We start from the raw sequence: 15,054 nt of genomic DNA on the forward strand, positions 1-15,054 counted from the left end.
TTTTAAGCAACTTTTTCATCTGTGTTTACGTGCCCCATATATTTTTACCTTTGCAATAAGCCTGTTGTATATAAATGTAATATGTTATTCAAGCCTTTTTTAATATGTTCCCATATTTTCATTTAAAAAAAAGGCTTTCAGAAAAGAATGGCATCGATTTTATTAAAACATGACATTTTTTTGTAGGTGTTTTTAATACGTGAGCCTTATTTAAAAAGTATTCTATGGATAAGAAAAATAGATACCGCTTTCGAAAGAGTACATTTCCAAGTACCTACAAGCATATTTTTAAAGTTTTTTATGAATTTTCAACAAAGATATTATTGATTGAAATCTTGAAAATTGACTTGAAATAAAAATTAAAAAAATATCCATTTTTTATCGCCATACAAATTTTTATCCTTTAAAGTAACGTTGTGCAATTTTAAATCCAAATGTTAATTAGCCATCTTAAAATGTAAATCTAAAAGGAATTTTAATTTAAATGATTATGTAAATTTTTGTGACAAAAAATATGTGTGGCTCTCAAAACCTGTATTAGTATATTTTAAAACATATTTTTCTAAATTAAATAATTTCTAGTTCACAATGAAAATATATTCACGTTAAAATTGATATTTTTCGTTGGTATTGTGTTTTTTTTCGTACATTTTAATGTTTGATAAATGCCCCAAATTATCGATTTAAAAGTTAGTTAGTTTTAAAATGTGACATTTTTGTTGCGCGCGCAATTCAAATAAGCGCCCCTGTAAAGTACTTTAAAAAGGGCTATAGGTTAGAAACGAATCAAGATGCAAACAAAGTTTTTAGTCAAAATGTTAGGATAAAAGTACCTTGATGATTTTTAAATAAAATTTTTTGTTATTACTGCCTTATTTTCCGAAATACAGCACTTTTAATGAAAAACAAACCCTTATTTCCCTATTTTTGTAAAATGGAGGGGGTGTAGAATTGTAAACTTTTTTTTATAAAATAATAGACAATTTTAACTACCTGTTCCCAATTTTTCATCCTTCCTTTATTTTTTTTGAGGTCAGATTGTTCTTTGATCGGGCTAATAGCTGTTAACGGCATTATAGTGCACGACCGTTTGACGGCAGTTTAAGTACAGCGTTTAATTTATGTATATTAGGTTGTGCCTATTTCAAATAGGGTCTAGGACATTTCGCCGTCGCCGTTTCGCCGTCGCCATTTCGCCGTCGCCGTTTCGCCGTCGAGCCATTTCGCCGTCGCCATTTCGTTGTTATCATTCGTACTTATAATTTCGGGTAACTTTTTAAATATTTTTAATACTGTAAATATTTTATTTTTTAGACGAAAACAATGTATAGTTGAATACGAAAATATATAACTTGGTTTTACTAGCAACATCAGCATTTTATTTACACTGACATTTAGTATAAAAAAAGTTAGTATGTTATCACGTTCTTGTAAACTTAACCAATGCCGGGATGGCGACGGCGAAACGGCCGACGGCGAACTGGCTCGACGGCGAAACGGCCGACGGCGAAGTGGCTCGACGGTGAGACGGCGAAGTGGCTCGACGGTGAAACGGCGACGTCGAAATGGCGACGGCGAAACGGCGATGGCGAAACGTCCCAGTCCGTTTCAAATAAAGATCTATGTATCTAATAAAGAATATTAAAGATTTGGAAGGCGTTTCCAAAAGGATCCTAAAGATTAGACCAATAAATGTCGTAACTGCTGAACACAAATTAATCAATATCATCGTTATGTATGGAATAAATGATGACGAAAGAGCAGCAACAAAGACCTATTCTGGGATAAGGCCTCAGAAATAATAGAGGGTTTAGATGGCAATAACATAGTATTAGGGGACCTAAATGATCGAGTGGGTGTAAGAGATAAACACACCCCAGATGTATTAGGACCATATGGAGAAGAAATAAAAAATAAAAGCTGGAAAAAACTCAGAAACAAGATGGAAGAAGACTACCACTCTAACGAAAAGTTATTCTTCAAAATCTTGAATAATTTAAGAACCGAAAGTCTCCACAAACACCAAAGCAGATAAGAGGCCAAGAAGGACACTTACTGCATGACAATGATCACACATCTAGATAGATGGAAGCAATATTTCGAGGATCTACTGAATATCCAAAATGATGTTGACATCAACCCAGAAGAACCAGAATAGGTAGTGCAAGAAGACCAAATTCCAAGTGAAATAGCTACAGCAGAAGTAAAAGACATCATACAAAAACTTAAGGTAAGGCAGCTGGAATTGATAAAATCACAACAGAAATGCTAAAAAACATGGGCGACAAGAGCACTGAATTGGTAACAAAAGTTTGTAATAAGGCATGGAGTGAGATCCAAATACCAAAAGATTGGGAAGTGGGAGTTTCTACCCATTTTCAAAAACAGAGATAGACACGAATGTAGTAACTAGAGGATGCTAGAGGCGAATAACACTCTACATCCCATCCAAAGAATATGAGAGAACATTAGAAAAACGTCTTTTACAAGAAGTTGATTCTAAAATGGAACAATCACAGAGTGATTTAATATTCTAAATGGGAAATAAGCCACAATTTAACTTTAAAAATGATTTTATTGACGTTTGAACGTCCACATCCAACATTATATTATCAAAATACAAAATATTACTAAATTAAACAATTAAACAAAAATGTTGTTGCCTAGTAAAAAAATTCTTCTAATAATTTAATTAAATCCGACTCATTCATATCTGAATATTAAAATATTGTAAATTTGTAAATAATAATTGTAAATACTGAAGAAACATATTACATTATTAGAAGAATTTTTTTACTAATCAACAACATTTTTGTTTCATTTAGTAATATTTTGTATTTTGATAACGATGTCCAATGTGGATATCGAAACGTCAATAAAATCATACTGTAAGTTAAATTGTGGCTTGTTTCCCATTTAAATTAATATTTATTGACGGAAAACTCCATTTTACAATTACAATTAAAAGTCAAAATTAAACATTGAACACAAGTTAACTTACATTACTTACAATTAAACTAACGACATAAAAAAAATTTAAAATCGAATTAAAATAATTCACGTGAAATAGTCCTTTTAAAAGCATTTAGTGTGACTCCCATAAAGTATATATTTGGAAACTCATTTACACTAGAAACAATTCAATTTAAAGGCATATTTTCTGCATGACGTGTATTGCACGATCTAGCGGATAGCAAGGGACATCTTCTCAAATTCCTAGCTGGAACATAAAAATCTATTCGACCCAGAATGCTAGGTGCAACAATAATACCATTTAACACCTTAAATACGAAATTAAGGTCAAAGTATCGCCTGCGATCCTCTAGACGGTGCAAATGAAACATCTGCATGACCTGACTGGAATTCAATTGCATTCCTCTAGTACCTATAATCTATACCGCAGATATCTAACCAATTTATTTTGAATCGATTCAATTCGATATTTGTGATTCTCATAACTTGGACTCCAAATCACTGAACAATACTCTAGTAATGAACGAACATAACTCAAAAACAATCTCACAATTACAAACAAATTATTAAAATCATATGACATTCTGATGACTAACCCTAATGTCCGATTAGCACGCGCAATAGTGGCATCATAATGGTCCACGAAACTTAGCTAACTATCCAGTAACACACCTAAATCCTTAATTACCTGAACCCTAGATAAATCCACATCTCCAATCTTGTATTTAAAATCAGTGGTGGTCTTATTACGTGAAAAAATAATATATGAGCATTTCGAAGCATTCAATCTAAGATTATTTTCCTGGCACCAATGTACTAAAGAATCCAAGTCTCTCTGCAAACCCTCACAATCAGATTCTGACCTAATGCATTTAAATATCTTTCAGTCGTCTGCAAATATCAGATATTCAGATTTAAAATTCCTACCAATATCATTTACCAACAACAGAAAATGCTTAGGACCCAAATGGGAACCCTGCCGCACCCCTAACACGGCTTCAAATCCATTAGAAACACATCCTGCTGATCTTACTTGCAATGTTCTTCCTTGCAAATACGAAGTAAACCAAGCTAATAAAGAACCAGTGATACCAAAGTTTCTCAGCTTTGTAATTATGACATTATGATCTAGTAGGTCAAAGGCCTTACTGAAATCGGTGTATATAGAGTGCACCTCGTAACCCTTATCCATTGCTGTACCTATACTATCGATATACAAAAAGAGGTTAGTGAGAGTAGATCGTCCGCCTACAAATCCATGTTGGTTGTCCGTAATAATGTTCCTAAAACAATTATCCAAACTTGGCAAAACAATTTTTTCAAATACTTTAGATAAGGCTGACTGAATACAAACTGGCCGATAATTTTTGATATCACTATGATCTCCTGCCTTGAAAATAGAACACGCAAAGGAATGTTTCCATCTGTTCGGGAAAATTCGCGTCTGGAGAGATTTATTAAGAACATATACTAATGGTTCACAGAAGTACACTGCACTTTCTCTTAGGAACAAATTCGGTATCAAATCAGGGCCAGCCCCTTTATTGACATTTAATGACAACAACACATTCAGTAAATTGTCAAAAGTGACTTCGAGGTTACTAATTTCCACCTCCAGCTGTTGTGAGAAAATTTCATTACTCTCCAGGTTATCCAGAGATTTACCATTAAAAGTTCTGTATACAGTACCAAAATGTTTCGCAAACAACTCTGTTATGTTATGTTTTGTCATTCTCACTTTCCCCACCTAGAAACATAGAGCCAGGGAGAGCACCATGTCCGTTGGTTTTATTTTTGATGAACTTCCAAAATTCTCCAGCGTTCTCATTCATTCTCACTTCCATCTTTGAAACGTAAGCATTGTAAGACTGCTTAGTGAGTGATGAGCATTCATCTCTCAAATTTTTAAATTCAGCATAGTGGTGATACTTATTTGTAGTTTTATATTTTTTATGCGCAATCTTTTTGGGAGAACCAAACAGGAAAATTCGATCTTTTTACAGATATCTTTGGTACAAAAAGTTCAATTGCGTTCCAAATAATGGAATAAAAAGCATCTAAAATGTCATTCACATCCTCTAAACAGTACAACTCAATCCAATTGATCTGAAGCAAATAATTATTCAAGGCACCATAATCCGCCTTGTGAAAGTTATAATAAATATTAGTTTCCAAACTGATATATTGATTATCAAATAATATTAATGCTTCAAGTGAGGGATGATACCTGTCACACGTCATTAAAGCTTCCGCTTTTTTAGATTTAAATAAGTATCAGAGAAACACAGATCAAGAATTGAGTCATACTGGTTTTTAAAATAATTATATTGACCTAATCCTAAAAAATTGAACTCGTCACAAAACAAAATTTCAGTATCATTACTTATATTTTTAGCAGTCGTCTCACCGTCCCATATCAGATTTGGTAGATTATAATCCCCAAATAATACTAGTTTAGAATCTTTATACTTATTCATAATTAGTTTTACAGTATCAATGTGATTGGAATAAAGATCCAATCTAGCTCTGGGCGGAATGTAGACAGCCAAAAACATATTTAATGCAATTAATAGTAATTCCAGCAAAAACGTGTTCTACATTTGAACTGGCAATTTCCACTAGACAAGAACTGATATCACTTCTAACTGCTATTAACACTCCACCTCCTCTTGATTTCTCGCTGGAAATATGATCACGGTCCCGACGGTATACGGTATATAAATCACATAAAACTTCATTACTTTTAATTTCAGGACCAAGCCTACTCTCTGTTAGGAAAATAACGTCATATGTAGCTGAACAGGATGTCAAATATAAGTCCTTTAGCTTTGTACGCAGACCACGCACATTTTGGTAGTAAAGTGATAGACTATTCATACTTATGTTCGCATTTGGGAGTTTTTTGGATTCTGGTGGTTTTGTTCTTTTACCTTTGAAATTAGAATAATAAATTACATAAATGCCATAAATAGCTTCAGAACAGGTTATACAGGATTGGAAAGGAGGCAGTTAGAGAACATCTTAAGGTCCAACCAATTGTTTAGAAAATTGAAGAGGCAAGAGGAAATTATTTTTTTAGATTTTCCAAGGCAGCTGCGATGCTCTTTAAAATTGTGTTTGTCTCTTTTCTTGTCTCTACCAGAAGGTCCAGTTTTGCATTGCTTTGCCTTTTCGACTCTATTAGACTGTCCAGTTTTTGACTTATACTATCCATCCTGTTGTTTAGACCTTCTCCAATTTCAGCAAACTTAGCTGCTGCTTGTAATGCAGACATTGCTGATTCAACTAAAAAAACATAAAAATATTACTTGAAAGAAAAGTAGTCCATATATTATTTATTTATATATAAATATATATTTATATATATATATATATATATATATATATATATATATATATATAATATATATATATATATATATATATATATATATATATATATATATATATATATATATATATATATATATATATATATATATATATATATATATATATATATATATATATAACAAGGTTGAAATATTGGGGTAGCAGCAATCTCAAAGAAAACTCTTTATAATAATTCCAAGCTTTCGATAATGTTTATTATCATCTTCAGGGAAAATTATTTGAGGATGTAGAGCCTAGTTGTTAAATACTGACATAACAATGAAATTTTGTCTTGGTAAATAGTAAATAATATAAATTAAAGTAAAAACTATATAAAAACTTATAAAAATCTGAGTATAAAGCGATAAAAGCTAAAATATTTTTTAAAAAATTATGTATGTCTAATTGGAATTTTACAAAATGTCTAACTTTAAAGACATTTAAAATTAGAGTTTTTAAATTTAAAGTTAGACATTTTGTAAAATGCCAATTAGACATACATAATTTTTTAAAAAATATTTTAGCTTTTATCGCTTTATACTCAGATTTTTATAAGTTTTTATATAGTTTTTACTTTAATTTATATTATTTACTATTTACCAAGACAAAATTTCATTGTTATGTCAGTATTTAACAACTAGGCTCTACATCCTCAAGTAATTTTCCCTGAAGATGATAATAAACATTATCGAAAGCTTGGAATTATTATAAAGAGTTTTCTTTGAGATTGCTGCTACCCCAATATTTCAACCTTGTTTCCTAACTGTTCAGCAAAGATTATATACCTGTTATATATATATATATATATATATATATATATATATATATATATATATATATAAAATAGATGAAATAGAGAATGTGGAAAAATCCCCTTACGAACAATTCACACATCCACCATTTCGGGCTGGGAAAAATTTTTCGAATAGAATCAAAGATCCAAACACCAGTTCTTAGAAATGTGTTTCGCCCTCTTCAACCTCTCTGGGCTCGTCGGTAAAGACAAGAGGTTGAATATCTTTAGACACATTCTAATCAAAAAATATATATAAAATATATATATATATATATATATATATATATATATATATATATATATATATATATATATATATATATCTAATATATAAAATATATATATATATATATATATATATATAAAATCTTGTTAATTTTGAGGTAGCCTTTTTGTCTTGTTAAAAATACTAAATTGCCTGACTAAATTCCAAAATTAAATTTTCAAATTTGGCGCCACTTTATTGCTAAAACTAATATTTTACAAATTACTTATATCCATAAATTCTATAATAAGTACGCAGATAAGAAATAATAAAAAACTAGTTATTAACAACTTAAAATAAAATATAATAAACAGATACAAATGTCTTTCTGACATACTAAATTTCAAATTAAATTGTCAAATTATTTTTCTCTTTTTAAATTAACTAAAATTAAGGCATTGTAGAAGATTAGGAATTAGATTAAGAATTTTATATATATTTTTTTGTTATGTATGCCAAAAATTTAATGGATTAACCTCACGTTGTAAGTTTTTATGCTTTTTATGTACAATATTTTTTATCGTCTTAATTTCATTGTATTTACTAAAACTTTTTTAGCATATCTTGAAGAAGCAAATAAATTTTGCGAAAGCTTGATAATAACTAAGAGTTTTACTTATCCTGCCCCCTGAAATTTATGACTGCAACCTCAAAATTAACAAGATTTTACATAGTGTCAGTCAATATTACCTAACTGCTTTATATATATATATATATATATATATATATATATATATATATATATATATATATATATATATATATATATATATATAAAACAAGGTTGAAATATTGGGGTAGCAGCAATCTCAAAGAAAACTCTTTATAATAATTCCAAGCTTTCGATAATGTTTATTATCATCTTCAGGAAACTACAAATATAAATATACAGTATTTAACAATTAGTCTAACTAAAATCAATAAAAATTGTTATCTTTGTGCCATCAAAAATCCAAAACACCATAGTTTTCTCTCACTAAACTAGGTGTCTAGGATCCCCAGAAACACAAAAATAACAAAATATTGCTCTGAGAAATGCAGAGCTAATACTCTCACTATAAACACCGCATATCACAGAACAACCTTACTAAAAAATTATTTATATGTTTTGGTACTTACATTATTTGAGGATGTAGAGCCTAGTTGTTAAATACTGACATAACAATGAAATTTTGTCTTGGTAAATAGTAAATAATATAAATTAAAGTAAAAACTATATAAAAACTTATAAAAATCTGAGTATAAAGCGATAAAAGCTAAAATATTTTTTAAAAAATTATGTATGTCTAATTGGCATTTTACAAAATGTCTAACAAAATGTTATGGATGTTTATTCATTTTTCTTTGAATTCATACGGAAACGTCACATTCACTGAACCAATTACAATTTTGTTATAAATTTCTAATAATTTTGAAATAGGAAAAGAGCGAAATGATAATATAAAAGTTTTAATAAATGCAAAATTGTTTCATAGTCCTTGTCTTTTATTATTATGTAGTATACTGAAAAAATCTACAAATTATGTATCAAATTAAAGAAGAATCTGAATTATTAAATTTAAATTGGTTATTTTTGTCTAAAGTGAGCAAATAAGAATAAATTTCACTGAGATGTCTTACATCTGATTTTTTGTTTATCGAATTTTCTTCTTGAAAGATAAAAGCCATTTCCAAAAAAAGTCTTTTTTTATATGAGTTCTCAGAAGCTAGTACTTTAGTATGTTGATAATCCATTACATGACCCTCTTTGGAAACATGTTCTGCTAAAGCACAACGTTCAGGATGTAGTCTAGAATCACTTTTATGTGAAATTATTCGAGATGATAAAGTTCTCGAGGTGATACCTATATAGCTCATATTACAACTACGACATGGTATATTATAAACTACATTTGAACAAGACAATGCAGGAGTTTTATCTTTCAGTCTAGTAAAAATTGAGTTAATAGATAATGTGATACTATTAGCTATTTTTATGCCACTAATTTGATTAAAGATTCTGCTTAGCTTTGGTGTGATGTTCTTAATGTAAGGGAGTGAAAAATATTTAAAGTTAATGGGTTCCTGGTTTTCTGCAACATTAGTAAGATTATTTAAATTTTGGTTGTTAATAATATTATTATTTGTGTATGAGATGTCAGATGTATTAAAAAGTAATTTCTTTATAAGGGTTTTTGGATAGGAATTGTCAATGAATATATTATATAATATTCTTAGATTTGTATTATGAAATGAGTTGTCTGATATTTTTAAAACCCTTGATTTCATTTGTTTTATTAAATTAACTTTTTGAGAAAATTTATGGTAAGACCAGTAATTCATATACCTGCCTGAGCTTATTGGTTTTTGGTACCAGTCAATCATTAAGGTGTTTGTAGTAGTATTACGAATAAATTTAGTATCTAAGAAAGGTAGAGTACCATTTTCATCTTCTCTTTCTAAGGTAAATTGAATGTAAGGATCATAACTGTTGAAGATGAACAAGATTTCATCCAAGGCATTGGAAGGTAGGCTAAGTATTATGTCATCAACATATTTCTTAATAAAACAAAGGTCAAAAGGTAGTACTGGTATTACTACGTCCAACAAATCGTCCATCACATAACATGCAATAATAGGTGAAATTGTCGTTCCCATAGGAGTACCAAATTTTTGAGAATAATATTGATTATTAAAAGAAAAATATGTGTTATTAAATAAAAAGCTAATTAAATTTAAGAAGGTGTCTTTCTCAATGTTACAGAAATTACGAATAGAAGACCATTTTTTATTAATAGCTCTTAGAGCTGCATCTAAGTAAACATTACTAAAAAGGGAAACAACATCCAAGCTTGCAATAACATAATTAGGTGGAAGTTTAAAGTTGTTGAATTTGTTAGCAATTTCAAAAGAATCTTTTATGTAGTAATCATTATTAGTGTCATAAGCTTTAGTCAATATATCAGTTAAAAAAGAAGCCAAAAACTGTGTAGGAGCATTAATACAAGCTACTATAGGACGTACTGATAGTGTAGGTTTATGTATTTTAGGAAGAGCATAAAATTTTGGTGAAATACCACTATAACACATAAGTTTCTTTTTTGTATTAGGATCTATTTGGTTTGTATCTACTAGTGATTTTATTAATTTATTACATTTTTGTTGAATAGAAGAAGTAGGGTCCTTTGATAACATAGAATAGGCTTCTCTATTATTTAGTATATTTGAAGATAATTCTAAATATTGTTCTTTATACAAAATTACTGTTATATTACCTTTATCAGATTTTGTAACAACAATATTAGGATTATTTTTCAGAAAATATTTAGTTTTAACTAGTAGTTTATGGTAAAAGACAGATGCGTTACTTTGGTACCTCCCATAATTGTGAATTTGATTAGTAATTACGTTTGTAGATTTAGCTATCAGTACATTCCTTACAAGTGTATCAGATATAGACGAGGTGATGTTGTCGATACAAGATAACATTTTTTTAATAGGAATGTGTATTCCTAGTATAGGTTCAATACTAAATTTGGGGCCAAGAGCCAAAAAACGAAAAATATCATCTGGTATCACAACCTCTGTTAGATTTTTTATCCAGTTTGGTTGAATATTTAACAAAGTATCAACATTATCTTTATATAGCTTATCAAATTTTTTTAAATTATTATTTTTAATTATGTGAAATTTACGGTTATATACTCGTTGTTGTTTTGATTGGAAATTTAAAAAAATTAATTCTGATGTTAAGTTAATAATGTCTATTTTAAATTTTGTTAAATCTGATTCTAATTTATTAATAAGTTTATGGTTAGATTTAATTTCAATATTTAGAACCTTAGATCCCATTTTATTACATAATCTTATAGATTCCTCAGTGTAGGTATTTTGTCTATGGATCAGTGAGAGGATCGGTTTCGTACTATGTCTAATGTGAGGTGGAAGTGTGCCCGTTGTTCGGCATTTTAAAAGGAAACATCTTCTGTTGTATTCATTTGCCAATTTTATTTTACTTTTTGACCAAGACTTCAATTTCTGGACTGCAATGTCACCAAATTCAATACCGATGTTCTGGTAAAACCCCATTGTCTCTGTAGTTAACAGGTATATAATCTTTGCTGAACAGTTAGGAAACAAGGTTGAAATATTGGGGTAGCAACAATCTCAAAGAAAACTCTTTATAATAATTCCAAGCTTTCGATAATGTTTATTATCATCTTCAGGAAACTACAAATATAAATATACAGTATTTAACAATTAGTCTAACTAAAATCAATAAAAATTGTTATCTTTGTGCCATCAAAAATCCAAAACACCATAGTTTTCTCTCACTAAACTAGGTGTCTAGGATCCCCAGAAACACAAAAATAAAAAAATATTGCTCTGAGAAATGCAGAGCTAATACTCTCACTATAAACACCGCATATCACAGAACAACCTTACTAAAAAATTATTTATATGTTTTGGTACTTACATTATTTGAGGATGTAGAGCCTAGTTGTTAAATACTGACATAACAATGAAATTTTGTCTTGGTAAATAGTAAATAATATAAATTAAAGTAAAAACTATATAAAAACTTATAAAAATCTGAGTATAAAGCGATAAAAGCTAAAATATTTTTTAAAAAATTATGTATGTCTAATTGGCATTTTACAAAATGTCTAACAAAATGTTATGGATGTTTATTCATTTTTCTTTGAATTCATACGGAAACGTCACATTCACTGAACCAATTACAATTTTGTTATAAATTTCTAATAATTTTGAAATAGGAAAAGAGCGAAATGATAATATAAAAGTTTTAATAAATGCAAAATTGTTTCATAGTCCTTGTCTTTTATTATTATGTAGTATACTGAAAAAATCTACAAATTATGTATCAAATTAAAGAAGAATCTGAATTATTAAATTTAAATTGGTTATTTTTGTCTAAAGTGAGCAAATAAGAATAAATTTCACTGAGATGTCTTACATCTGATTTTTTGTTTATCGAATTTTCTTCTTGAAAGATAAAAGCCATTTCCAAAAAAAGTCTTTTTTTATATGAGTTCTCAGAAGCTAGTACTTTAGTATGTTGATAATCCATTACATGACCCTCTTTGGAAACATGTTCTGCTAAAGCACAACGTTCAGGATGTAGTCTAGAATCACTTTTATGTGAAATTATTCGAGATGATAAAGTTCTCGAGGTGATACCTATATAGCTCATATTACAACTACGACATGGTATATTATAAACTACATTTGAACAAGACAATGCAGGAGTTTTATCTTTCAGTCTAGTAAAAATTGAGTTAATAGATAATGTGATACTATTAGCTATTTTTATGCCACTAATTTGATTAAAGATTCTGCTTAGCTTTGGTGTGATGTTCTTAATGTAAGGGAGTGAAAAATATTTAAAGTTAATGGGTTCCTGGTTTTCTGCAACATTAGTAAGATTATTTAAATTTTGGTTGTTAATAATATTATTATTTGTGTATGAGATGTCAGATGTATTAAAAAGTAATTTCTTTATAAGGGTTTTTGGATAGGAATTGTCAATGAATATATTATATAATATTCTTAGATTTGTATTATGAAATGAGTTGTCTGATATTTTTAAAACCCTTGATTTCATTTGTTTTATTAAATTAACTTTTTGAGAAAATTTATGGTAAGACCAGTAATTCATATACCTGCCTGAGCTTATTGGTTTTTGGTACCAGTCAATCATTAAGGTGTTTGTAGTAGTATTACGAATAAATTTAGTATCTAAGAAAGGTAGAGTACCATTTTCATCTTCTCTTTCTAAGGTAAATTGAATGTAAGGATCATAACTGTTGAAGATGAACAAGATTTCATCCAAGGCATTGGAAGGTAGGCTAAGTATTATGTCATCAACATATTTCTTAATAAAACAAAGGTCAAAAGGTAGTACTGGTATTACTACGTCCAACAAATCGTCCATCACATAACATGCAATAATAGGTGAAATTGTCGCTCCCATAGGAGTACCAAATTTTTGAGAATAATATTGATTATTAAAAGAAAAATATGTGTTATTAAATAAAAAGCTAATTAAATTTAAGAAGGTGTCTTTCTCAATGTTACAGAAATTACGAATAGAAGACCATTTTTTATTAATAGCTCTTAGAGCTGCATCTAAGTAAACATTACTAAAAAGGGAAACAACATCCAAGCTTGCAATAACATAATTAGGTGGAAGTTTAAAGTTGTTGAATTTGTTAGCAATTTCAAAAGAATCTTTTATGTAGTAATCATTATTAGTGTCATAAGCTTTAGTCAATATATCAGTTAAAAAAGAAGCCAAAAACTGTGTAGGAGCATTAATACAAGCTACTATAGGACGTACTGATAGTGTAGGTTTATGTATTTTAGGAAGAGCATAAAATTTTGGTGAAATACCACTATAACACATAAGTTTCTTTTTTGTATTAGGATCTATTTGGTTTGTATCTACTAGTGATTTTATTAATTTATTACATTTTTGTTGAATAGAAGAAGTAGGGTCCTTTGATAACATAGAATAGGCTTCTCTATTATTTAGTATATTTGAAGATAATTCTAAATATTGTTCTTTATACAAAATTACTGTTATATTACCTTTATCAGATTTTGTAACAACAATATTAGGATTATTTTTCAGAAAATATTTAGTTTTAACTAGTAGTTTATGGTAAAAGACAGATGCGTTACTTTGGTACCTCCCATAATTGTGAATTTGATTAGTAATTACGTTTGTAGATTTAGCTATCAGTACATTCCTTACAAGTGTATCAGATATAGACGAGGTGATGTTGTCGATACAAGATAACATTTTTTTAATAGGAATGTGTATTCCTAGTATAGGTTCAATACTAAATTTGGGGCCAAGAGCCAAAAAACGAAAAATATCATCTGGTATCACAACCTCTGTTAGATTTTTTATCCAGTTTGGTTTAATATTTAACAAAGTATCAACATTATCTTTATATAGCTTATCAAATTTTTTTAAATTATTATTTTTAATTATGTGAAATTTACGGTTATATACTCGTTGTTGTTTTGATTGGAAATTTAAAAAAATTAATTCTGATGTTAAGTTAATAATGTCTATTTTAAATTTTGTTAAATCTGATTCTAATTTATTAATAAGTTTATGGTTAGATTTAATTTCAATATTTAGAACCTTAGATCCCATTTTATTACATAATCTTATAGATTCCTCAGTGTAGGTATTTTGTCTATGGATCAGTGAGAGGATCGGTTTCGTACTATGTCTAATGTGAGGTGGAAGTGTGCCCGTTGTTCGGCATTTTAAAAGGAAACATCTTCTGTTGTATTCATTTGCCAATTTTATTTTACTTTTTGACCAAGACTTCAATTTCTGGACTGCAATGTCACCAAATTCAATACCGATGTTCTGGTAAAACCCCATTGTCTCTGTAGTTAACAGGTATATAATCTTTGCTGAACAGTTAGGAAACAAGGTTGAAATATTGGGGTAGCAGCAATCTCAAAGAAAACTCTTTATAATAATTCCAAGCTTTCGATAATGTTTATTATCATCTTCAGGAAACTACAAATATAAATATACAGTATTTAACAATTAGTCTAACTAAAATCAATAAAAATTGTTATCTTTGTGCCATCAAAAATCCAAAACACCATAGTTTTCTCT

The 15,054-nt window shown here is 28.9% G+C and overlaps 1 protein-coding gene across 1 annotated transcript in view; it reads right to left on the reverse strand.

The window, feature by feature from the left end:
* Positions 1 to 6,034: 6,034 nt before the first annotated feature.
* LOC126882661 (zinc finger protein OZF-like) overlaps positions 6,035 to 15,054 on the reverse strand; it is a 69,491-nt gene continuing 60,471 nt past the window's right edge. Inside the window, exon 5 of the mRNA XM_050647645.1 lies at positions 6,035 to 6,258. Coding sequence (XP_050503602.1) covers positions 6,041 to 6,258 — 218 coding nt within the window. The 3' untranslated portion in view covers positions 6,035 to 6,040. The remainder of the gene's footprint in view (positions 6,259 to 15,054) is intronic.

Source organism: Diabrotica virgifera, chromosome 1 (genome assembly GCF_917563875.1).
Source record: "Diabrotica virgifera virgifera chromosome 1, PGI_DIABVI_V3a".
NCBI classification, from domain to species: Eukaryota; Metazoa; Arthropoda; class Insecta; order Coleoptera; family Chrysomelidae; genus Diabrotica; species Diabrotica virgifera.